Here is a 24,730-nt window from a genome sequence, read left to right as displayed (position 1 = left end):
TCACATGACTCAGAATGGTGGTGCTTTTTGCTTTAGTTTGGGGAGCAGTTGGAAAGCAGGTCTGAAATACTCATAACCAAGAAGCTGCCCAGGTGTAGGAACTTTCTCTGTATAGGAGTTCATAAGTTTTTGCTGCTCCTTCCCTGTGGAACTTGGGTTTCTTTTTCTCTACCTACCTCAGATGTTATTCAGAGGCTGTATTAATCTGCCTAATTCTTAACTCTTTTTTTCTCTAGAGAAGGAATTTTTAAAACTTATTTTGCAGAGAAGGCTAACCTTGTCTTATTCCTACTTTTGCCCTAAGCTCTGGAAGCAAGTTTTATGTTCTAGCTACCTATCAAAACATGTCCTTAGGGGCTGAGGACTATGGCTCAGTGGTAGAATACATGTATAAGGCATGGGGTTCAATTCTCCAGCACCAAAAATAAGTCACAGTAAATAAGCAAGCAAGCAAGCAAAACTACCACATCCTCAATAAACTGTTCTTGTTAAGGTATAAATATATGATTAAGGACTTGCTGCTTTATCCCTACAAAGAGCCAGAACTTGTGCCTCTGGATAGGGTAATCTCCAAGCTCCTGAGCCTTTTTGAGATTCACAGAAGCCTCACTGTCTGTGTCTTCAGAGGGAGCATGTCAGGAAGAGCCCCCAGGTATTGTAAGCACAAGCCAAGAGTGTTCAAACAGGTCTTTACTGGTCTGGCCAGGGAAGGCCAGAGCCTCAGATAAGTCATTGATGGGCTTCCTCTCAGCTGTGTTCCCAGCTGCATGAGCTGCACTGGTCAGAGCTGACTTTGAAGCTCCCTTGTGAGTCAGAGCTGGCTGACTGACTGCCATGGGAATCTTGCCACCTCCAACCCCACCACCCTCTGCATAGGGGCTCTAGGACCTGCTCTTTCAATTCTCTTTGGTAGTGGCTAAGGTTTGGGGAGGGGTAGCCTAAGGCAAGAGAAAGCATTAAATGGTGCTGACCTGTATCTGGGAAGGTGTCCTTGCTGCAAGTATTTTTTTCAACAAGTTAAGTTTTTGGAAAAAGTTACTCAGTTTCTCCCCTATATCTTTATTATCACTTTTGATTTTTATCTTTCCACCTTTTTAATATGCTTGCCTTTACATAGTTGTAATAATATACACATAAAATATTTTGTATCCTGCTTTTATCATTCAACATTATATGTTACCAGCATTTTTTCTGTATCTTTATATACCTTCACAAATTTGTAAGGCTATATCATTTTAAGGCTTCCATAGATTAGACTGTACCATAATTTTTATTCATCCTTTACTGTTGTATTCTTGGTTTGGGGGGGTTGTTTTTATAACTTTTTAAAATATAATTTCAAACTTACAGAAAGTTGCAGAAATTTACCCAAATTTATGAAGTATTCACATTTTACCCCATTTGCTTTATGATTTGCTTTATCTACTGAATTTGCATGTTGTCTTTTCTGAATCATTGGAAGATAAATTGCATACCAGTGAATCCCATGGCCCCAGAAACTTAAGTATGTATTTCCTTAAGAACAAGAACCTTCTCATGTAAGTACAGTTATCAAAACCAGGAAGTTGAACACTGATAAAATACTTATCTAATGATGGTTACTATATTTAAATTAGTCATTTGTCCCCATAATGTCCTTCGTATCAGTTCTCTTTTTCCTTATGCAGGATCATGTGTTACTTTTATTTGTGATACATGATTACATTTGTCTCTTTTTTAAAAAATTATTTTTGTTTTGTTTTTGTAGTACTGAAGGTTGAACCTAGAGCAAAGCCCTATCACTGAGCTACATTCCCCAGCCCTACCTGTATCTCCTTTAATGCAGAAGAGTTCCTCAGCCTTTGTCTTTCATTATGGTGACATTTTTGAAGAATATAGAAGTGATGTGTTCTCCATGCATCTGAAGTTGGCATATGATGTTGTTTGTCCCATTAATGTTGATGATAAATCTGATCACTTGGTTAAGTTGATGTCTACCAGGTTTTTCATTTTAAATTTGCTATTCTCCCCTTTGTAATTAACAAGTAATTTATGGGAGATACTTTGAGATCATACAAGTATTTTGTTCATTGGTACTGGTCTTGCCTGAATCAGTTATTATTATAAGGATTGAGCAGTGTTATTTTCCATCTCAGTCATACATTCTACATTTATTGGTTGGATTCTCCTAAATAAAAACATTCTCTTTCCCCATTTATTTTACCACTTGTTTATCAATATGGAAACATGGATTCCTACTGTATTCAAATTCAAGCTGTTACTTTGATTTTATTTTGCTCAAACTGTCCTACATTGGTAGCAGGCTCCTGTGTCTTTAACTTTTGAATACTTTACTTTCTGGCATAACAAGATGTTCTAGGCCCATCTTGTATCTTCCTTGCCTCAGCCCTAGAATCAGCCATTTCTCCAGGGAGCTTTGATTCTTAGGAATGAAATTTAGAAACCAAGTTTGGGTGTTGAGTGTGCTTGTTGTTACTGGGACATCTTGCTGCAAGGTTTTTCCAGACAGGACAAGAAAATATATAGAGGTAAAAGAAATATTGAGAGAGGTAGAGATAGATCACATAAGTAGATATTAAAAATCATGGGGTGGGAGGCTGGGATTATAGCTCAGAGGTTGAATGCTTGCTTCGCATGTATGAGGCACTGGGTTTGATCCTCAGCACCACATAAAAAATAAAGATAGTGTCCATCTACAACAAAAAAAATATTAAAAAAAAAATCATGGGGGGCTGGTGTTGTGGCTCAGTGGAAGGGCACTCGCCTAGCACGTGCAAGGCCCTGGGTTTGATCTTTAGCACCACATAAAATAAATAAAATAGAAGTAATGTGTCCAACTATAACTAAAAAATAAATATTTTTTAAAAATCATGGGGTGGGGGGGCTGGGGATGTGGCTCAAGCGGTAGCGCGATCGCCTGGCATGCGTGCGGCCCAGGTTCGATCCTCAGCACCACATACAAACAAAGATGTTGTGTCCGCCAAGAACTAAAAAATAAATATTTAAAAAAAAAATCATGGGGTGGGGAGTGCTCAGTGTAGAGCACTTGCCTAGCATGCATAAGGCATAGAGGATTCAATCCCCATTACCACAAAAAGTAAATTCTATCATGAATTCACATTGATAGTTGTAGTCTAGCCCTATAGGCTTGCTCTGTCCCCTTTCCACATTTGTAATTCTTTTCTCCACGGAGACTTATTTTTAAATTAACTTCTCTGTGCTTTGTTAAGTTCTGTCCAATGATCATCTTGATGTTTCATTATTTCCTTGGGATGGATGCTCCTTGGGTTTCAAAACTCCCCTCTGGGTCTGCTGTGTCTTAAAGCTGATGGGCCAGTTGACTTCAGGGCTTATGCATTTCTGTGCAGAGTTTATAGACAAGGAAATCAAGAAGGCCAACAGCAGGTGAGGGGTACTGATCCAGAAGCCTCTACAGGGAATAACAGGCACAAAGGAATAATAAATAAATGACACAAAGAAACGAGACTCAGGGGGAAGAAATTGATGAGAATGTGATGTTTGAACTGTGTCTTAAACGTGAAGAGGTGTTTGTTCCTTCTACCAGGACCATTCTGCTTTCCTTGTCTGCCTGATAGTCAGAGGTGGATACTGATATCTAGGGATATACAAGTGCTTGGTATGGCCAGAGTTGAATCCATGAGGTGAGAATAATGAGCAGAAGCTGGATCATAGTGCCTGAGAATTCGTGAGGCCCTTTGAACGTTCTCCTACAAGTACAGGAAGCTACTAAAGGAAAGTATTTGTGATTTAGACATATCAGAAGGTGTCAGACTGGAGGTGGAGATTGCTGCCAGACTCTATACAACATCCGCAGGGATGAGGCCAGTAATAATGGAGTTAGAATTCAGGGAAAGGTTTGGAAGGTGGAGATGCACTGACTTGATGACCTGGGACCTGGCCACTGACTTGATGAGAGACCTGTGGGAGGGGAAGGTAGTTGGTATAGCCCTCAGGTATCTGGCTTGAATATTAGACACAGATTACACATTGTAACACAAGCTACACAGAAGGCAAACAGGTTTAGAGCAGATGGGAGGGGAAGCAGTGGGGACAGTAAAGCTCCTCTGGAGGGGATGAGAGGCTGGTGGTTAGAAGTGGGAGATACAGAGCTTTATTTAAAGGCTGGGCAGATTTAAGCATGTTATAGAAATTCAGAGGAGAGAAAGGGAACAAATCTCAGAATTATGTGTGGGAATAAAGGCAGCCCAGAGAGTGGAAGGGAACAGTTCCCATGCTCAGAGGGAGCCTCACTGCTATCTGCTGTGAGAAAGAAATTTATTGGAGGAGGGAAGGCAGAAGAAGGGTTCATGCCTCCTCTTGGTAGGGACACTCTGTTTACCTATTTGAACCAAGAGGTTTAGACAAAATGTATGGAGATAAGTCTACAATTACCCTGCTTGCCCCTTGGGTTGTTTCCTCAAGAATTTCTGGATTCCATCTGAAGGTGAGGAAGTAGAGCTGGGGAAAATGTAATATTCAGTATAAGTATTCAGTGACAGAATAAGTAAGTGGAGTAGAAATAAAATAGAAAGTGTCACATAAATATTAGTAACTTTAAACTCTTCCCAGAAGACTTTTTTTTTTTTTTTTTAAGTACTGGGGATTAAACTCAGGGGGCACTTGACCACTGAGCCACATCCCCAGCCCTATTTGTATTTTATTTAGAGACAGGAGACAGGGTTTCACTGAGTTGCTTTAGCACCTCACTTTTGCTGAGGTTGGCTTTGAACTTGCCATCCTCCTGACTCAGGTGCCCGAGCCTTTGGGATTACAGGAGTACACCACCACACCCAGCCCTCCCAGAAGACTTTTATTATTAATGCACCTATAGTTGGGAACTCTAAAGAAAATAAGGAATGGTTTTTCAGAAATTCAAATTTTAAAAAGGAAAATTGATGGAAATCTCAAGTATGGGCAAAGGTCTGGTTGGGCAGAGCGTGGTGATGGAAGGAGTGTCCTTTGCTGAGCATGCTTAGGTCCCACATGAAGTTGAAGCCCACGGATTCTGAGTGACATCTAACCATAAGGTGTGGGATTTTTCCCACTGGTACTTGGCAGCTTGGAGGAAATGGAGGGAAAGAGAAGAATAGTGATCCTTGCCCTTGCAGAAAAGGACACATCTTTGCTGCTGTCGGCACATCCCTTAGCTATATACTTTGTCTTTGGAGATACTAAAGATTCTCTGTGCCATGTTTGAGTTAAGAAATAGAAACGGACAACAACTCAATCCTATCCTCTGAACCTTGGGAATGGAGCATACATCACTATCCTGGGATACCAGTTGTGTATCCCAGTTGTGTGGCTTTGTGTTGGTTATATGTCTTTATCACTTCTTGGCCCCAGCAAAAGTTTGGGTTCAAAACAGATGCCAAATAGATGTGTTACATGATTATTCAGTTGCAGGTTCTGCTGCCTGGCATTCACAGCTGTCTGTGAGAGGACCCAGCTCACCTTGCCCTGTTTATCTCCCAGTCCTAAACAGTGCTAAAGTCTCATGGAAACTGATTACAAACATGCTTTTTCCCTTTCTAATTTCCATATGACTGGATGAGCCTTTGTTAATTCTGGGCTTTGTACCTGTGGCATTCTTTCTCAGTTCCCATTTCTTATCTTCAGTTTCAGAATTATACCAGTCTGAAATAGGCATTTTTCAACATTATGGATGGGCATGTAAGTGTAAGGAGATGGAGGGCATTTGCCAATATGTCGGTGAGGATCCTCATAGACACTTCTAGAAACCAGGCCCATGAAAACTAACCACAGGTGCCCATTGTAAATGGTGTTGTTTGTTTACAGTTGCAAAAACTGGAATGAATCTAAATTTGTGTCATGAAAGGATCAAATGAATTATGGTACAGTCATACAGTTGGCTATTATATAGCCATTGAAAGTGATATGTAGTTATATTCATTGACAAGAAAAACTCATATTTTTGAGTGAAAAAAGCAGGTTATAGAATTGCATGTATGATATGATCCTCATTTTATAAAATTTTATATATGAGAAGGATGTTAATTAAATTGTTTACTATGATTGCCTCTAAAGATGGAATTTTGCATTACTTCCAGTTTTTTATGCCATTTATATTGCTTAAAATGTCTGTGTATTATCTTTACAAGTAGAAAAATCAAATAAAACTATTTTCATTGTGGGAGAACAATTTAGTGCATCCTTTGGGGCCTACTTCATATATAAATTCTCTGAAAAGCTTTGTCTGATCCACTTTATCTGATCCACCATCTCTATCCCAGACAGGAATGGGAACTCCATCTCCTGTACCTCTTGTATGGCACTGTATTTATTGTCTTTGTAAACTCTGGTCTCTACCTTATGCAATGGCTCTCTGAGGTTACCTCATTGGCCTCTTGTGCAATGAATTCCTTAAGATCATAGAGTTTGTATTTTCTACTCATCTTGTATCCTCCTGCCACCCTCAAAAGCAGCCTATGGGGGTAGTTGCTTTTCTGTAGCTCCACATCATTGCTATATGGCCAATGAGGACAGATCTTGAGGTTTTGCAAACAGTTATGAAATCTGGCAATTTTGGGACTCAGTAGGCCCTACCATGGTTGGTAAGACTAGTCCTCAGAGCCTTAGGTGGGGCCTACAGGCCGCCCCATGATAGCCACCTGCCTCATCAGGCTTGCCTGAGATAAGGCTTCTCCCCTTTGGCCCTTGTCTGTTGTGGAAATGCCCCTGTGGCTAAGATGACCAGACCTCTGGGACAGAAACTCCACCCACCCAAGGCAGCTCAGAAAAAGCCAGCTGCTCATCCTCCATAGGATGTACTTTGTCTGGGTCCAGAAAAAAAAAAACAGAAAAACCCTGGCCAGTCTGAGATAGAACCTTTCACTAAAGAGATGTGACGACTGTTTCCAAATGACTCTGCCCTCCAAGATTTATTGCTTTTTAGCTTCCCCTTCCATTATGAGTGGCAGCAATGATGACCACAGGGACCCAACCAGCAAGTCTCTGTGAAGTGGCACATCAGCAGCCTCACTAGCAAAAAAGATGAGGTGTACCTTACAGGCAGGAACATGTGTAGGTCAAAGGACAGACTGCCCCCAGCAGCCTCTTCCCACTGTGGAGCCTCATTATTTCATTAACTATAGTAAGAATTGTTGCTTGTTAAGTACTATCTGCCAGGCATTGTGCTCAGGGCTTTAAGACATCTCTACTCCAGTACCTTCAACTTACCAGGTAGTCATCATTATCTACATTAAAATACTTGAGGGTCAGAGAACAAGCAGCTTGCTCAGAGCTAAGTTAGATTCTAGGTTCTTAGCTCTAGACAACACCCCAGAGCTAACAACCTACTAAGACATTAACCTACAAAAGTTCTTAAAGACCTCAATAAATCCATACAGTATGCCTGTTAAGTACAAATCCATCTGGGCAAATGCTCTACCAGTTAGCTGCATTCCCAGCCCTTTTTATTTTATTTTGAGACAGAATCTTGCTGAGTTGTCCAGTCTGGCCTCAAATTTGAGGTCCTCTTCCCTCAACTCCTGCATAGCTAGGATTACAGGCATGTGCTACTGCACCTGGAACAAGTCCCATTTTGATAATGACCTGACCTTATAAGTGTATGAGCCTCTCTGACCCCTTTGAGATCTTCTTTCCCCTAGGAGCAGCCATTGGAAGTCAGAGAAGCAAGTCTAGTAAACAGCTGGGGACCTTTAATGCCAGATATATTTGTTGAACCAGGCTTAGTGACTTATGGTTTGAAGAGTGTTAGAAAGTTGTCTCCCAAGAAAAATCTGCTGTGCCATGAAAAGTGCCGAGGCAGTCTCTGCCAGCTTCTCCTGATGCAGCCCTGGGTGAGCAGCTGAGCTGCCTCTGTCATATCTGGGCAGAGGAAAAGAGGCTCTGAGGAATGACACTGCTGGCTGGGGCTGCAGGTCTGGAACCTGCTTGACCCTGAAGAGCAGGTTGCCAACCTGTCCTGAGCCTGGTTTGCTCTCGTGGCTCTCAAGACATTTTCTATAGAGGTGCCTTCTAATCCAGCTCTTTCCAGAACCACTTCTCACCCTTGGGCTTCACTCTCCTGTTTCTAAAAATGAAGAGTTTAAACTCTGTCAGTAACTTAAAAATCATTTTAGAGAACTCTTTTTAAGGTGTATTGTTCCAAAATTCAATATTATAACATAAAAATTGTTTTTAAATTTCATTATTTCAAATTAATAAAATGTACTTATTAAAAAGGCAATCAGTAGGAACCCTGAGGTGGTTGTGATGAATAGAATAGTTGCTGATTTACACCAAGCTCTGCTTCCAATTTATTTGCTGTGTTGTTTTTTTTGTTTGTTTGTTGTTTTTTTTTTGGTTGTGCAATATGGAGAAATATCAGGAAAATCCTTATCACAGAGTTAGTAGCTGAAAGAGTTGTTTTTCAAACTAACCTTTAAAGCTCAGCATACTGAAAGGAATAGAATTTGTTTTTGTTGATAAATAAGTAGCAATATATTAGGATGAACTATATGTAACTGTGAATCTCCTACCATTTTTGGATTACAAAAACATTAGTTTCATATAATTCAGTTAAAAATAACAGCGAATATTTATTTACTGTGTGTCAGGCCCATGCTAAGCACTTCAGAAGCATGATGTCATTTAACCCACACACACACCCCACACACACACACACAACTCTCCATTGTACAGATAAGGACTCAGGTTCAGGGGGCTCTCCAAGATTACACAAGTGACTAGAGCAGGACTTGGGTGGGGCAGGCAAGGCCTACCCTTGCTCAGGCAGCCTCCCATGGTTGGCCCCTCCCTCTGGCTCACCCACCCACTCCCAGAGAAGAATCTAGCCTCTGTGTCTAGCAGCACCCTCTTTCCTGCCCTGCCCAGGAGCTATTTGTTTTCTTAACGGGTTAACCAAACCTCCTGAGCAGCCTTGGAGCTGTGGGTGAAAGGGGGTTTTGTGTGCAGTGGTTTTGTTAGCAATGGTGGAGGGTGAGGGCCCAGCCAAGGCATGACAGAAGCTCAGGCCAGCCAACCCACAGGACCACCACAGGAGCAGGGCTGTGTTGGGGAACATCTTCACCTCAGCATGTCCTGCCTTTTGCTCAAGCCATGATACTGTCAAGCAGCCAGTGTAGCACAGTCCCTTGAGGGGCTGGTGTGGGAGTCTGATATCTACTACATGGTCCCCAGGAACACACGGGGCATCCCCAGGGAACTGTTAAAAATGTCCATGATTAGGTACCACGTAGGGCTCTGAACCCAATCCTCCTGTCTCAGCCTCCCCAGCTGCTGGGATTACAGGCATGTGCCACCACACCCGGCACAACCCCATATTTTCTGATTGCAAAGTTAGCCTCAGCAACAGCGAGGCACTTAGCAACACAGTGAGACCCTGTCTCTAAATAAAATACAAAATAGAGCTGGGGATGTGGCTCAGTGCTTGAGTCCCCCAGTTCAATCCCTGGTACCCCCTCAAAAAAAGAAAATATGGGGTCAGGGCCCTAAAATCTGAGATTTTAGGACCTCTAGGGAATAATACTGACTGTGAAAACTTGAAAACTATTGCTGTATAATCTAGATCAAAAAAATGTGATCAATTAATACTTTTAGGCAATTTTCACTCAGCAACTTAGAAATTAAATTCATATACTAGACAGTGATGGAGAAAAGACAGAGATTCTATAGTAAAACAACTCATTCTAAAAATAGAAGTCACTTTGAGGTCTCTACACCCATCATATAAGCCTGGAATTTAACAGTGTTCATTTGCCACACTGACCAATGCTTAAAGTATACAGAAAATAAACTCTTCCTCTGATTGTAATAACTGCTTTGGAATTTATATCATACCATGTGTTGCTCTTTATAGGACAATATTGCCCATAACTTGTTCTATCTCCTCAAAGACACTGTAAATAATACCTCTAGGTCCAGGATCTTGTTTCTCCTTATTTGGACCTGCACCTTTGCACCACAGGACACTGTAGAATTAGGGACCTGCATGTTTACTACAGATGTTTTCAAGTCATTTCTAATGAATCTCAATGAAAAGCCATTGAAGCTTCTCAGGAACATCTGGAAAAAAGTCAAATGAATAAAATGAACACCAGTCCACCAAAAGAGAGAGGCAGAGATGGATGTCTAACCCTAAGATGGAAAAAGGGTTCTTGTAATCCCCTTGCAGCAGACCTTCTAGCCCTTCAGCAATCTCTATCCCCTCTGCACCTCTCTCCCAGGCCTTCTCTCCCCTCCCCAGCCTTTGCTCTACCTCCCCACCACCACCATTTAGCCTTTTTATTTTATTTTTTAAAAAATTTTATTGGTTCTTTATAATTATACATAATAGATTCATTCTTACATATTCTCATTCATATACTCTTTCAATCAACAATTTTTTGTTTTTAGTATATCAGGGCTCAGAACATGAAACTCCAAGGTATGGCAGGTGCTAAATATTTTGAAATAAAGGACTTGGGGGCTGGGGATGTAGCTCAGTGGTAGTGTGTGCTTAGCATGTGCAAGGGTTCCATCCCAACACCAAAAATTAATTAATTAATAAAATAAAAAGACTGGAAGGGCCTAAGAGCAAGGTCTCTCTGACCTCCTGCCCTTACTTTCTTCCCTGAAGTGAGCTACAGAAATCAGAATTTCTCTTCTCCAAAATGGGTCATAGAAACTAGAATCACATAAGGTGTAGTGGTACACACTTGGAATCCCAGTTTACTTGAGCAGCTGAGGCAAGATCACAAATTTAAGTCCAGTCTAGACAACCTAGGAAACCCGATCTCGAAATTAAAAAAAAAAAAAAAAGGCTAAGGATGTAGTTCAGTGGTAGAGTGCCCTGGATTCAATCCCTCATATCAAAAACAAAAATACAGAACCTTATTCCCCTAAAGTAAACCATAAACCTAGAAAGGTTATTTACCCTTTCCCTTCTCCCTTGAACACCCTTATTCCAGAGGAATCTTGCCCCACATCCAGGAGAAATGAATGATGATGCACAGAGGCTGAGAAGAATCTGGACAGGCCATGCTTGACTTCCCGCTTAATCCATCGTACCCTTTTTGTCCAAAAATGTTTCTATGTGACTATTCATGCTTCATCAGACTTAAGCATGAACCTTGAAAGGAAGGCCCCTGGGTCTCTGGGACTTCATTTTGAAAGGGTCCCATATCACATAAAACTTTAAATTTTGCTATGCTTTTCTCTTATTAACCTGTCTTTTGTTACAGGAATGTCCATGTGAACCTTATGATGAGTGAGGAAAATTATCCCACCATTCTACCTACCAAAGACCTATGCTAAATGCTTGGCACTGTGGAGACATATAATAAACAATAGTCACAGACTTAATATGTGCATGAACCAAGTGATATGATGGGGTCAGGAAGGAAGCCTCTTTGAGGAGGTAAGCTTATGCTCAGAATCAGAAGATGAGTCCACCAGGCTAAAAGTCAAGGAAGAGTGTTCCAGGGATAGGAAAAACAAAGACAAAGTCTTGGAGGCAAGAAAAGAACTTGTCAGGTTTGAAGAACTAGAGGAAGGTCACCATGGCTAAAACCTGGCTTTAATAGTTTGTATAGAAGGATAGAGAATAAACCTTATATTGACTGGGGAGGGAGGCAAGGAAAAGCAGGGAGATCCAGAGACAGAGGGCAAATGGTCATTAGAATGGTGTCCTGAACAGAGGCACTGGTAGGCCCTGAAGGTCAAGGAGGAGCTGGGGCCCTAGAATGCCAGGGAGGAAATGAAACCACACCACTTCTTCTCAGTGTTGGTCATTTCCCTTCCAGGGGACCATACCAGGATGCAGGAAGTTTCAGCTTCCTGATTCTGGGGCCCTGGTGTGATGGAATTTGGAAGGAGAGTATGTGGGACACATGAGACATACCTGCCCCCATTGGGGGTAATCCTCTGAGCCCCTCTCTGGGGCTGGGCTGGGAATGCATATGTTCTGCTCCCACTCTGAAGGAGAGAGATGAGTCCATCAAAGGCACTGTCTTCTCCTCTCCACCAGGCCTCCTACCAGGTGGTAGGTGCAAGCTCTTGAGGAGAAGGGTGTCGAATCTTCACCTCAGGTTCCTTTGTCAGGGGAAGTCAGTGAGATAGAGGGTTCCTGTTATGGAGCTACTGAGTGGAAGCAGCTCTGCTATTGAGTGGTGTGGTAAAGAGATGGGAGCAGAGGCCCTTTCAGCATATTGGGTGGAAAAAGTTCTATTTAAATATTTCCACATTCCCAGTTGACCCTACTGAGAAAGGTAGGCAAGAGCAGCCTGGTGCCACCTCCCACAGTCCTTTCCTGTTCACTACCTCTCTTACTCATCACCCAACCTCTCTCCAGGGCAAGCCTACAATCAAGCTGCTGTTTACCAGACATCTGCTGTGCTAAGGGCTTAACATGGGTCATCATCTCATTTATTTGAGAGGGTCTCCCTGTTGCCCAGGCTGGCCTTTAATTCCTGCTCTCCAGCCATATACACTCTCCTGAAGGAGGTGTGGTTTTTCTTTTTTCTTTTTTTTTGGTGGCACATGGGAATCACATATACTAGCCAGCTCTCTACCACTGAGCTACATCCCCTGGGAGGCATATTATTTCTATTTTGCACGTAAGCAAAGGTCTACACGGAGAGAGAGAATTTTAATATTTATTTTTTAGTTTTCAGCGGACACAACGTCTTTGTATGTGGTGGTGAGGATCGAACCCGGGTCGCACGTATGCCAGGCGAGCGCGCTACAGCTTGAGCCACATCCCCAGCTCAAGGTCTACAGAGTTTCTGATACCATTCTGACTGATCTCCAGAGTAGACCCTGGGTTCCTAAATTACCTCTTCCCTGTAAAATGTCCCTAGAACAGGTTAAGGTTGAAAAATATGAATGGAGGGATGGAAGAAAAAAAATGAATTAAGGGGCCTGTGGATTATGGGGAAAGGGGATGACAAAGCTGTACTGACCCACGCCTAACCCAGGCATGGTCTCAGCTGGAGTCTCCCGTGCTCCCAAAGGTCAGGCTGAAAGGAGGGAAGGAGACAGGGAGGCCTGGTCCAGGGGAAGGGTCTGAGGAAAGCAAGGAACCTCCGGGGATCGTCCGCTGGGCAGACGCCTCCGCCCAAGCCAGGCGCCACAGACTGGAGTCCTTAGTAGACGCTCAACAAAGAACAGGTGAAATTTTGGCTTGCCCGCGTACCTGGCAGTCGGGCGTTCAGTAAATATTTGACAAACCGATGACTCTACTGAGGGTTCCTCCCCCTGCGCTGCGGCCCCTCCATACCGAAGGGGCGGTATGCTACCTCCAGCCCGCGCCCTGCCTAATCTTGTCGGCTCAGGACCGCGCTGCGCTGGGGACGCCCGGGGCTGGGTCTTGGGCGGGGCCTGAGGGCTCGAAGGGCGGAGCGGCCACACAGGGTCCGCGGGTGGCTACCCCGGGGCTCGCGCTCGGAGCAGTACTTGAGGAGGGGACGCAGCCGGTGCCCGGGCGCGGATGCTGGAAGTTCGCATCCCGTCGGTGGGGCCCGAGGCCGAGGGGCCCAGGCAGAGCCCAGAGAAAGGACACATGGTGAGCAGAACCACTAGTTGGAAAGGGGCGGAGGGATCCTTCGAATTTCTCTACGCCCAGAGCAATAGGGACCTATAATTCCAGCTCGGGTTCCCAACATAGTCCCAGGATACCCCGACTCGAGGGTTTCGGAACTGCTTGGATTAGCCAGCCTCCGGGTGGTGGCTTGCGCTCTTGGGGGAACGCGTGGAGCCAGCTTTTTCTCCTGGGTGTTTGGCGGAGCAGGAGATTACCCGGAGAGCGTCTGCGCTCCAAGTTCGATTTGTGCCTTTGAGCGCGGGAGGGTGAGGGCATCGCTGAGAGCTGGCCTCGCAGCATCCTGCCGAGGAGCCTCAAGCGCACCTCTCCCCGCTAGGTGTTCCGAGTGGAGGTGCTGTGCAGCGGGCGCAGACACACGGTGCCAAGGCGCTACAGCGAGTTCCATGCACTGCACAAACGGGTGAGGCGGCGCGGACAATCCACTGATCCCGGTCTAACCCCTGGGTGGAAGGCTGAAGAGCTCTAGTCCCAGCCTCAGCCACCCCCATTACTACCCGAGCATCTGAAGGCCGCAGATTCTAGACTGCCCACTGGCTGCAAGGTCCCGTGTGGAGAGGGCGCAAAGGAGCCGATTCCAGCTCACACTGACCTTATCCCTGTGTGCCCACCCCGCTTACAGGCGACCCTCACCCCTGTCCCAATCACCACTCACTAGGGTAGGGCCTGGAGAGGGGTCCAGAGAGGACTCTTGTCTAGGCTCAAGTGGGTTTAAGGGGCTCTGTTGGGATACGTGATGGCGCCTCTGTAACCTCCCGGCAGATTAAGAAACTGTACAAAGTGCCTGACTTCCCATCGAAACGTCTGCCCAACTGGAGGACCAGAGGATTGGAACAGCGCCGGCAGGGCTTGGAGGCCTATATCCAGGTGTGCAAGGGGCATATTCTTTTGCCTCCAGCCTGCTGGAAAAGGGGTGTGACCCAGATAGAAAGCAGTGATATGGGAGGGCTCTCACAATTTGGGGGTTGTTCACTACCCCAGCCTCAATTTTCTGAACAGTCGTGAGTTCCAATATCCCTCACTGGATTGTTGAAAGGATTGAGTGAGGCAAGCAGAGGGCAGGTAGTCCCAACTCAATGAAAGCTAGTTTCCTTCCTTTCCAGGGTAAATTTTGAGGCACCCTTATGGTGCAATACCAGTGGAGGCTCTTGCCCACAACAGTGATGTGTGACTGCAGGCTGGACCTTTACTGGGCCCTAACCTGTGCAATCATACAGGGCCTAGCACTCAAAAGTCTTGTTCTGCTCTCACCGCCTTGAACTTCTTACTTGGAACTAAGTTTCTCACATTTTCATTTGCACTGGGCTGTGTAAATTAGTAGCTGGGTCTAATTATGGTTTCCTCTGTCCTCCTTTCTAGGGCATCCTGTACCTGAACCAGGATGTGCCCAAGGAGTTACTGGAATTCCTGAGACTCCGCCACTTCCCCACTGACCCCAAGACCAGTAGCTGGGGGTAAGGAGGGCCAGTGTTCAGGGAGGGCAGGAGCTCTTGGCAGCAAGCAGGTGAGGAATGTTTTTCAGGGTTAGCCCTCTTTCTTCTCACATCTTTCAGGCTCTGGCTTGCCTGGTTCTCTCTCAGGGAGACATGACCTCCCTTAGCAGCTTTCTTGACCTTGGTGGAGGGGCTGTTTTTTTGGACAGCCTTCGTTACACCAGCTACCTCTACCTCCGGAACTGGCTTGTTACAAATAGAAGCAGTGGTCCCTGGGGACTGAAGTTCTGGCTGTCTCCACCCTACCCTCACCTCCCAGCCATCCCCAGGCAGCTTACAGTATCTCTCTTCTTTTCAGCACCCTGGGGGAATTCCTGCTTAGGGACAGCAGGCAAGTCAAAGCCCTGGCCTGCCTACCTCCTGCTGCCCCCTGGTGGCTGCATAGTAGGAGGTGGGCCTGCAGCCTGGAGCCAGTCCTGTCCCTGTGGTCCAGGTTTTCCCTGCTGATGCCTCCCAAATCCATTTCCTACTCACCTTTTCCTTTGTGGGTCTTTGGTGATCTCAGTCCTTAGTCTCCACTCCATATGGGGTTTTGCCCTGCCTTCTCTCCAGCCTCCACAGCTCATGACCCTTTCTTCCCAGCTCACAGCTGCACCACCGGCCTGTCATCAGCTTTTGCATGGATCCATACATTTCCACTCCTTCTCCAGGTTAGGAGGTGCCTGACCCATGGTGTGCATTTAGGGTTTGGGTACCAGGGCCGGGTGGGTGTGGGCCTACTATTTGTCTGCTCCTGAGACCTCCAGGCAGCACCTCCCTCAGATACCTCTTTGGAGCCACTACCTGGTGCTCCTCTAACCCTGTAGCCTGCTTTGCAGACACCAGTGAAATAACCTTAGCTCCCTAAGTCTGCATTCCCCAGGGGCCTGGTTTTACCAAGCTGATGTGTGATGTAAACAGACTGTGGCCAGGTGAATGCCAATGCCTCATTTGGGTGGACAGCTGATATCTGCCACCTTGGCAAGAGCTCTATTCCCAAGAGTGGCAGAGGCTGTGACAAAAAAAAAAAAAAAAAAAGAAAAAAGCTTAAGAAGCCTACAGACCTGAGGATGGCCTGTCTCACACCACTCCCCACCCTCTACCATTTTATATTTATCCTAGAGCTTCTGCCAGATGTGGTGGTGAATGGTGTGCTCCAGGGCCTCTATGGATTCAGTACCAGCCCAGCATCAGCCCAGGCAACACTGGACTGTTACCCAGCTCCTCTGTCACCTATGCCTTGATCAGCCCAGAAGCCTTTGGGCCACCTGTCAGGAGTCATGTGCCTGTCCTGAATTTCATATAAGCAACTAGGGCTGGGTCCTCCTTTGGACTAGACCTAGGACTTAACCACTCTAAACTCAGCTTGCACTGGCAGCTGGGGTGGTAGAATTCAGGTGCTCTTAGAGCCTAGGGGCCAAGGCAAGGCCATGGAGTTGAGGAATAAAGAGAGGAGTCAATTTGGAGTAGACTGAGAAGGTACAGTTGTAGCTGTATTTCTTAACCTAGACCAGAAGATGGCAAGGGTAGTAAAGGCTGAGACATAGATCTGCAAAGTTCAGAAGCCAGTATTTTATGGGTAGTATCTAGGTACAGGTTCAGGCAGGAGCCTGAGGAAGGAAGCACCTTACAGCTACAAGAGATCCTAGACATGTTGGGATGCACACTTGGGGAATGTATTACAGGTTCAAGAACCCAGCCCACACGCAGATTATAAAAACAACAACAACCAAAAAAAAAAACCCACTTTTTTTAATTGGTCAGCATTGAGTTTTTACAAAATTGGGCCTGTGGAATGTGAGGGGAGTGGGTCCGCTCCATCAGATGCTGGCCCTAGGGCCAGTGCAGCATGGAGCCCTGTGACGGGCTACCTATTCCCTAGTGAGGGCAACAGGGCCTGCACAGGGGGTTGCTCAGAGGGATATGGTCCCTGGGGCCCTACTCCTTGGCGATGGCAAAGGGCTTCTCTACCTCGATCTTGCCACAGTCTGCAATGATCACATCTTTCAGGGGCTTGTCCCGACTGTCTGTCTTGGTGCTCTCTACCTTCCGCACCACCTCCTGAAAAAGAAAGGTGGTAACAGTAGGGCAGGATAGTCATGAGGTCTACCAATGGGCAACAGGCCTCAGGAGGGCTGAGACCCATATGGGATCAACAGCATATAAACATGGAGGCACCAAAATTCTACTGAATATATGGCTGGGGTGCCAGGCCAGGGTGGGAAGAATAGATTTGACAATGAGTGGATGCAAGAGTTTTGTTCAGGACCATATTGGGCAAAGGATAAGGAGGAAGAAGGGAGTGGCCAGGGAGCAAGGTACCAAGTAACTCTTTAGGGACATCATGTTCAGCTGTACCCTATACAGTTCAGGATGGGACTCTGCACAACCTTGCCTGAGTGATGGAATGGGTGATCCTGCAGTTGAGTAGCTTCTATAAGGCCTCCTGTCTAGGGCCTAGAGGGATTTAGAACGGTGGGGGGATAGAGGTGCTCTTCTTTTTGGTTGAAATGGAGTCTTGCTATGTTGCCTAGGCTGGCCTCTTAGTCTCAGTGATCTTCTCTTCTCAGCCTCCCAAGTAGCTGGGACTATAGTTATGTGCTCCAGCACCCAGCCAGGCTGTTTTATCTTTTTTACTTATTTGTTTATTTAATTATGGGCTCTGGGGATTGAATCCAGGGGTGCGTAACCACCAAGCCACATCCCAAGGCCATTTTTATGTTTTATTTAGAGTCAGGGTCTTGCTAAGTTGCTTAGGACTTCACTAAGTTGCTGAGGCTGGCTTTGAACTCATGATCCTCCTGCCTCAGCCTTCTGAGTAGCTGGAATTATAGGTGTGCACCATGGTGCCTGGCCAAGCTACCTATTTTTGAATGTTCTCTCCAGACACGAGCACTGGTCTGAATCTGCGGTGTTGGGTCTTTTGTGAATAGATAAAATTCATGGAGCCCCTGCCCCAGGGTTTGGACTAAATCCCTGGTGAGAACTGTCCAGGTTTAGCCCCTGCCTCCAGAACTTACCATGCCCTCTAAAACTTTGCCAAACACTACATGTTTGCCATCTAGCCAGGCGGTCTTGACTGTAGTAATGAAGAACTGGGAGCCGTTGGTGTCTTTACCCGCGTTGGCCATGCTCACCCAGCCAGGCCCATAATGTTTCAGCTTGAAGTTTTCATCGGGGAAGCGCTCACCATAGATGCTCTTTCCTGAGAAAAGAAAAGAAGATGGGGGGATCTGGGTTGGCCTAAACCAGGCAGACCTTTCGAGTGAGGATTTGAGGGGTATAACCAGTCCTCTGTACCAGTCCAGGCTAGAGAGGTACATAAAGACATAAAAACTGACCCCTTCCTGTCCTTTAGCCTAGAGCCAAACCGTGCAGACTGAAAGCAAACAAGGCATCAGGACAGGCTGATTTAGTGACCAGTGTACAGTAAGGATTGTTTGAACGCTTTTAACTAAGGCACATATTATTAGCTACCCTTGGCTGTAACCTCAGGCCTGCATGAACAGCCTTTGGTGGACAGAACTTTCTAGAAAAAGACTGTTGTGGCTGACCAACTTGTTCTCCTAAGAATAAAAAAGACAGGAAAGACATAGTTGCAAAGTAGAAACAGGACAGAGATGAGTGTGGAGGGAACCAGGGCAGGCAAAAGATAGGGCTGCCATTTGAGTTCTGCAGAGTAAATTATTCCTTATCAATGAAATGAGCATAAAATAAAAGATGCTTATGAATTATGAATATGTGTCATGTGTCTGTCCATATGGGGGTTGGGGCCAGGTACATGACAAAGGGACCGTATCCGCAGTCTATATACCACTTCTGAGACCCTAGTTTCAAAGATGGTTCTAGGAGAAACAATGGAACCCTCTTTCTCTCAGTCACTCTTAGAGATTCATACTGTGCATCTACAGGCTCAAGACCTTGAGAAACCCAGCATTTAAAAAGCCATTTTCCTTCTTTGACCTGATACCATTTGATTCACTTGTACATGACAAACTATTTCTATTCTCAATGCGCCTGTGTTTGTCCTGTGGTTCCAAATGATAGAACCAGCTGAAAACTGCCCTAGATAAGGCCGATCAGGGAGATGTTGCTGATTGTGTAGCAGCCAGGAAGACCCCAAACCAAGAATGACTGGACCAGCTGATGGGGAAGAAGTGTTTTGGTCTGTGTTCCACCCCTCACTCCCACACCAGGCAGAGACTAGACTGCTACAATCCTGCAGTGACTCCTGGCTGAGATGTTCCCACTTGAAGGTCCTTTTTATAAGTCTCAACCAACTGCAAGATTTCAATTATTGCTGCTACCCAGAAAATCTCCAAATCTATATCTTTATCTCCAATCACTTTCCCAAGATACAAGGAATTCCAAACTCAAAGGGTTAGGTCCAACATCCATTATCCTCCTCTCTAGATCACTTATTCTTTGGAAATTTTTTCTGTGTACATTGCTTGATACTGTCTCTATCCTCCCCCCACCCCCACCCCCACCCCCCGCATTAACTCATCCTTTTCTTCATCCCTGCAGCCCTCACTGCAATAATAGCCAATGCCTGGAGTGTGGACAGGTTGTGCCAGAAACTGCTCTAAGCATTTGACAGCAAACCACCTCATGAGGCAGGATAACAACTCTGTTTCAAAGATGAAGAAGCTAAGATGCAGAAAGGTTAAAGGAAGCACAGAAGCTGGAATTCAAACCAAGGAGTTTCTGCTCTGACCCACTAGGCTATAATCTGCAAGGGTTCAGTCCCAAGCCACCCTGCTGAGCACAGCTGCGCCAATTCCTCAGCAGTCAGCTAGCTCTTGGCTCTACAGAGTAAATCCTGTCACATCATTTCCCCTCAAATCTTTTGTGCATGGGTATTGCTTCCATTCAAGCCTTTAGCAGGTCCCCACTCCTTAGAGCACGAAGCCCAAGTGCCTGGCCATAACACGCCTCTGTGCACCCCGATGTATGCTCTAATTCCATTTTTACTACCCCACCTTTGTCAAGCTCCTGCCACAGAACAGGGTGGGACTCAGTCCTCATTCCTACCTCTTCTCTAACCACCTAGGACCCTTGCTCAAATCTTCCCTCATGTTCACAAGGCCATTTCCTGATTACCTTGGCATCCAGTGCCTCCTGTTTATCAATACTTCAACAATGGCTGACCCTCCTGGGCATTCAACACACTCCAGGCACTTAACACTCAGGATCTCACCTAATTCTTCCAGCCCTATGCTCCCCCACTCCCTTTACAGAAGAGGAAAGAGGAGCTCCAAGGTGTCATTTGCCTGAGCTCACAAGGTAAAAAGGTGGCAGACATTGGATCAAATATGACCATGTCTGACTCACAAAAACAATTTATATTATCCAGCTTTGTGCCCTGTTATCCACTTGCTGCATTGAGTTCCTTCTGTTCTTACTTAAATCTTATGTTGCTATGTAGCTTTCAGAGTTTCTTCTAGAAAGACTATGACAAACAAAGTTGAGGACAGAGTCTGAGTTTTAAAAGCTGTATATGTCCCACTTGGGAATTTTCAGGTACAAAAAGGAGCTGATGTCCTGCCGATCTTCATGTCTTCAGCCCTTTCCCTGCGGTCTGAGGGAACAGCTAGATGGGTCCCCAAGCACAGTAAGACCCATGGGTTAGTCCAGGGTATCTGTCTTTCTGTCCTGTGCAAACAGGTAATGCAGAGGTCTCTGGTGGGAAAGCACAAAGGAAAGAACACCTCTCACCCTTGCTGGGGCTTCCAAGGTGGTACATACCTGATCTGGAAATGCTCCCCACAAGTCTTCGTTTTGCTGCCACCTCCTTACCCCACTCCAAAAGTATAGAGGCGTGGTGGGGAGAAAAGTCACCAGGCTACAGGCCTGTATCAGCAGGTATGCACAGGGAAAAGAACCTCTTAGGCCCACCTAACCCCCATCACTCTGTCTCCTTTGTACTGGTCCACTTTGCAGAGGATGCAGCTGTTCTCAATGCATGTTAAGTGGCCTGCTCCTGGAGCTAGGGAAGGAAGGGACCCTATTTGTCTGGCACAGCCTGACCCTTCTACCTGGGAAACTAAACTTGACAGATCCCTCTTCTCAGAAAACTTGAGGTTACCTCCTGTGCCATCTCCCCTCGTGAAGTCTCCACCCTGGATCATGAAGTCCTTGATCACACGATGGAATTTGCTGTTTTTGTATCCAAATCCTTTCTAAAAAAGGAATGAGAATGCAAAGAGATGATATGAGACATCATATAGGCAGACATTAAATAAGCCCTGCAAGAACCCAGCCCACAATTCTTGCTCACAGAAGTGGCCCCATTATTGGCCATGTTCATCATTCAACATGCTACTGAGTGAGTAGTAACTGCAGGCCAGACCCAGAGTGCACAGACCCAATAACTTCCAAGACTCCACCTGCCTCTGCCTTTGTACAATTGCCAGACTTGATACAATTCTATTTCATAGAATGCCTATCCCCTCTTTTCTTCTAACCACAAGATCAGATAAAAGGAAACAGAGACCAAGGAAAAAAGTTATCTGCTAGTTGAACTCAAAATTGAAATACAAACTTCATTAAAGGGGTTGTGCCTTCAAACACTGTGCATATTCCAGGATAAAATATTCCTTATTCTTACGATACAGATACAGCAATACGAGGACAAAGGATGTAGCTCAGTGGGTAGAGCACTTGCCTAGCATATGCCAGGCCCTGGGTTCAATTCCTGGTATTGTAAAAAAAAAAATGAAAACAAAAAACAAACCTCCTATAGCAGGATATGGTGGCACATGCCTGTGACTATCAGCAACTTGGGAGGCTGTAAAAACACAGTTTGAGGACAGCCTGTGCAACCTAATGAGACCGCCCCGGCAATCTCAAAATAAAATTTAAGAGGGCTGGGAATATAACTCCTGTGGCCCACTCCTGGGTTCAATCCCCAGTACTGGGAGAAAAAAAAATAACAATACTAGGTTCCCATGGCCATAGTCAACTGGCCCTCAGAGAGGGCTACTGCTACAAATGGGCTGCATTCTGCTGCCATTCCTACTGCAAGAGTTGACAACTTCTGCACCAGCCACTTACCTCTCCCGTGGCTAAGGCCACAAAATTATCCACTGTTTTTGGAACAGTCTTTCCGAAAAGACCGAAGACCACCCGGCCTACATCTTCATCTCCAATTCGAAGGTCAAAATACACCTAAGAAAAAGAACCATTTTAAATTTAGCCCCTTTAAAGGACCTTAGTTGGGAACGGAGGGCCCAAGAAGCTCCTCTGAGGACGGGAGAGGGCAGTCATTTAAAGCAGTGGAGGCAAAACCATGTGAAGTTCCAAACCCTCTTCTTGAAAAATGTGTGTGTTTGCACGCCCCATGCTCTCCAATCTTTACTCTAAATAAACAATGGGCCCAGATTCTAGATATTCACATAAAAAAGAAGAAAGCCACATAAGGGGCTTGCAAGTTTACCATGCAAATTTAAGCTGTAATTTCTCTGTGTTTTGTAACTGGAAGTGGCTAAAATTTTACAAGGAGAAAGGATTCGACGGATTTGATCTTTCACCATTTCTCCAGCACCGCAAGGTTATTTGCAAAAGGGCTGCTCCAGTGGCGGCAGCAGCTGGGCATCCCCCGCTCCAGTTAACTCCCCGGGTCAGGGTGGGGTTGGGAATTTGGGGAGGGTCCGGATCATTCTTTGGTCTGGATGGCACAGACGCCATAAGGACAAAGACACCAGAAGCCAAGGGTCGAACTCCAGGGCCTTAAATGCTCCGGGAACCACTGGCCAGAGACGGGATCCCGGGCGGTGGAGCGCAGGCCGCGCCAGGCAGGGCGGGAGAGGCGCGCACGGACCTTGACGGTGACTTTAGGCCCCTTCTTCTTCTCATCCGCCACAGAGGGTCCTGGCAGCAGCAGGAAGAAGACAGAGCCCACGATGAGGGCGGCGGCGAAGAGCACCTTCATGTTCCGCTCCGAGAGGCGCAGCATCCACCGGCAGGAGCGAACGCGGCCCGGGCAGCCAGGGCCGGAAGAGGGTGGGGACGCGGCGGCGTGGGCCGGCGCGGCCACGGAGGCGGGGGGGGCCGGGGCTGCTTGCAGCCTCTCAGCCAGGGGCGGGCGCAGCTTCCCCCCTCCGCCTCGGCGCCAGGTAGTAAGTCCCCCGGGGGGCGGGGCCGGCGGGCCGGCGAGGACGCGGGCTTGTGGGTGGCTGCCACGTTATTGCTCCCTCATTGGGTTCCCAGCTCGTCCCCCTAGCTGCTGGAAGGCGGTGGGCGGAAGGTGATGCCGGGAGAGGCGGGGATTGGTCTCCGAAGAGACTACAGGCCCCGGCATGCCGAGCGTGTAGCGGCGGAGTGCAGTGTCCGGAAGACGGTGGCCTGGGCCGGGACGGAGGACACTCACGGTCCGTGCGGGTCGGTAGAGTGTCGGGAGCTACCAAGTTGGTTTTCAATGTGGTAGCTTCCAAAAACCCAGGGCACATTTATTCTCACACTGTCATCTTCTACAGCTTCTACTTGTCTTGTAAAACTTGCTTCAAAATCTACTTCCGTTTTTACTTGGAGTGTGTCACTTTAGTCTGTCCTTTTTCTCTTCCTTCTTTAGTTCTGCACTTACTGCTGTATGAGTCAATGCCCACTCCACTGTACTCTGGTTCTTAACTTTTCTTTGCATGCTTCCCCCCCTCCAATGTTGTAACGGACTGTATTGCACTGGATACATCGTATTCAGCTTCCTTATTGCTGGTGCTCAAACTGATGGTTGGGGTAGCTTCATATTAGCATTGAGGTGGGAAATATATGCAAAGGCCTGAGAGAGACGTCTTTACTTTTTCAGAGGCCTTCATGAAGGTCACAGTCATTAGATGCGCCCTCTGGAATATTCAAGGTTGTAAAAGAAGCTTGGTGTTGTTCCAGTCTACAACATAAGTTGTTTTTAAGTCTTATATACCTAGAAAAATATAACAGACACGTATCTTTCTAAAATTTGAACCAATGGTATTAACTTTTTAGAAATTCTAGTTTGTCATCATCCAGATTGTAGGCATGGCTCCACTTCCATAAATGAATTATGCAATTTGGCCTGAAGTACTGACTTGATTGAATTATGCATGGCCACCTGAATTCCTTAACTTGTCCTTTCCTTACAACTGATGTCACTGTAGTCAGGTTGTAGAACTTCAAGACTGTTCTCTTTATAAACACAAATGATGTTTGCTATTTCCTTGCACCTCAATCCAGACCACCTCAATCCGGTGGAGGTTGTTCAAGATAAAATTGTTAATACTGACAACGATCTTCCAAATTCACCTTCCCACCCCTGTCTTTGTGTGTGGAATGAAGGTTTGTCTATTTCCCCATTCCTAGGTCTAACCCTACCTATAGCCACTGAGAAAAGGTTTACTAAACCATGTGTTCAAAGAGGTGTCTTGTACATTAGGAGCTAAGGCTAAAGTGGCATAAAAGCAGTCTCTCCCCCACCCCTTTTCAAAAGAAAAAAGAAATCAAGTTGATGGATAAAATGCCCTTACCATGAAGCTTCCCTCATAATTTTATACATGTTTTCTGCTACTTGCCTACCACTGAAAAAATAAATCACATTAATAGGCAGTTTGTTTGCCATGTATGCATGTTCTTTTACATTGCACAATGGATATCTTCTGTCTAAAACACATGTTCCTCATTGGTAGTGCAGAATTCTAAAACTTCC

General features: G+C 45.8%; 2 protein-coding genes across 3 annotated transcripts; one reads left to right on the top strand and one right to left on the bottom strand.

Annotated features, from left to right (window-relative positions):
• Nucleotides 1-138: 138 nt before the first annotated feature.
• On the top strand, nucleotides 139-18,792 carry Snx22 (sorting nexin 22). 2 transcript variants are annotated; one of them, XM_040274164.2, is made up of 6 exons: nucleotides 139-13,546; nucleotides 13,902-13,985; nucleotides 14,345-14,449; nucleotides 14,942-15,036; nucleotides 15,658-15,725; nucleotides 16,177-18,792. In XM_040274164.2, exons 1-6 carry the CDS (start codon nucleotides 13,472-13,474, stop codon nucleotides 16,296-16,298), a joined length of 549 nt encoding a protein of 182 aa, XP_040130098.1. In that variant the 5' UTR covers nucleotides 139-13,471; the 3' UTR covers nucleotides 16,299-18,792. The 2 variants fall into 2 exon arrangements, with proteins under 2 accessions (XP_040130098.1, XP_077905037.1); XM_078048911.1 differs by lacking the exon at nucleotides 13,902-13,985.
• On the bottom strand, nucleotides 16,788-23,127 carry Ppib (peptidylprolyl isomerase B). The gene is made up of 5 exons (XM_005316679.5): nucleotides 22,877-23,127; nucleotides 22,111-22,224; nucleotides 21,143-21,236; nucleotides 18,075-18,259; nucleotides 16,788-17,115 (listed from the first exon to the last, which is right to left on the bottom strand). Exons 1-5 carry the CDS (start codon nucleotides 23,009-23,011, stop codon nucleotides 16,993-16,995), a joined length of 651 nt encoding a protein of 216 aa, XP_005316736.1. The 5' UTR covers nucleotides 23,012-23,127; the 3' UTR covers nucleotides 16,788-16,992.
• Nucleotides 23,128-24,730: the final 1,603 nt, after the last annotated feature.

The sequence above is a fragment of the Ictidomys tridecemlineatus genome, chromosome 5 (assembly GCF_052094955.1).
Source record: "Ictidomys tridecemlineatus isolate mIctTri1 chromosome 5, mIctTri1.hap1, whole genome shotgun sequence".
Classification (NCBI taxonomy): domain Eukaryota; kingdom Metazoa; phylum Chordata; class Mammalia; order Rodentia; family Sciuridae; genus Ictidomys; species Ictidomys tridecemlineatus.
This window is presented reverse-complemented; position numbering and strand designations above follow the sequence as displayed.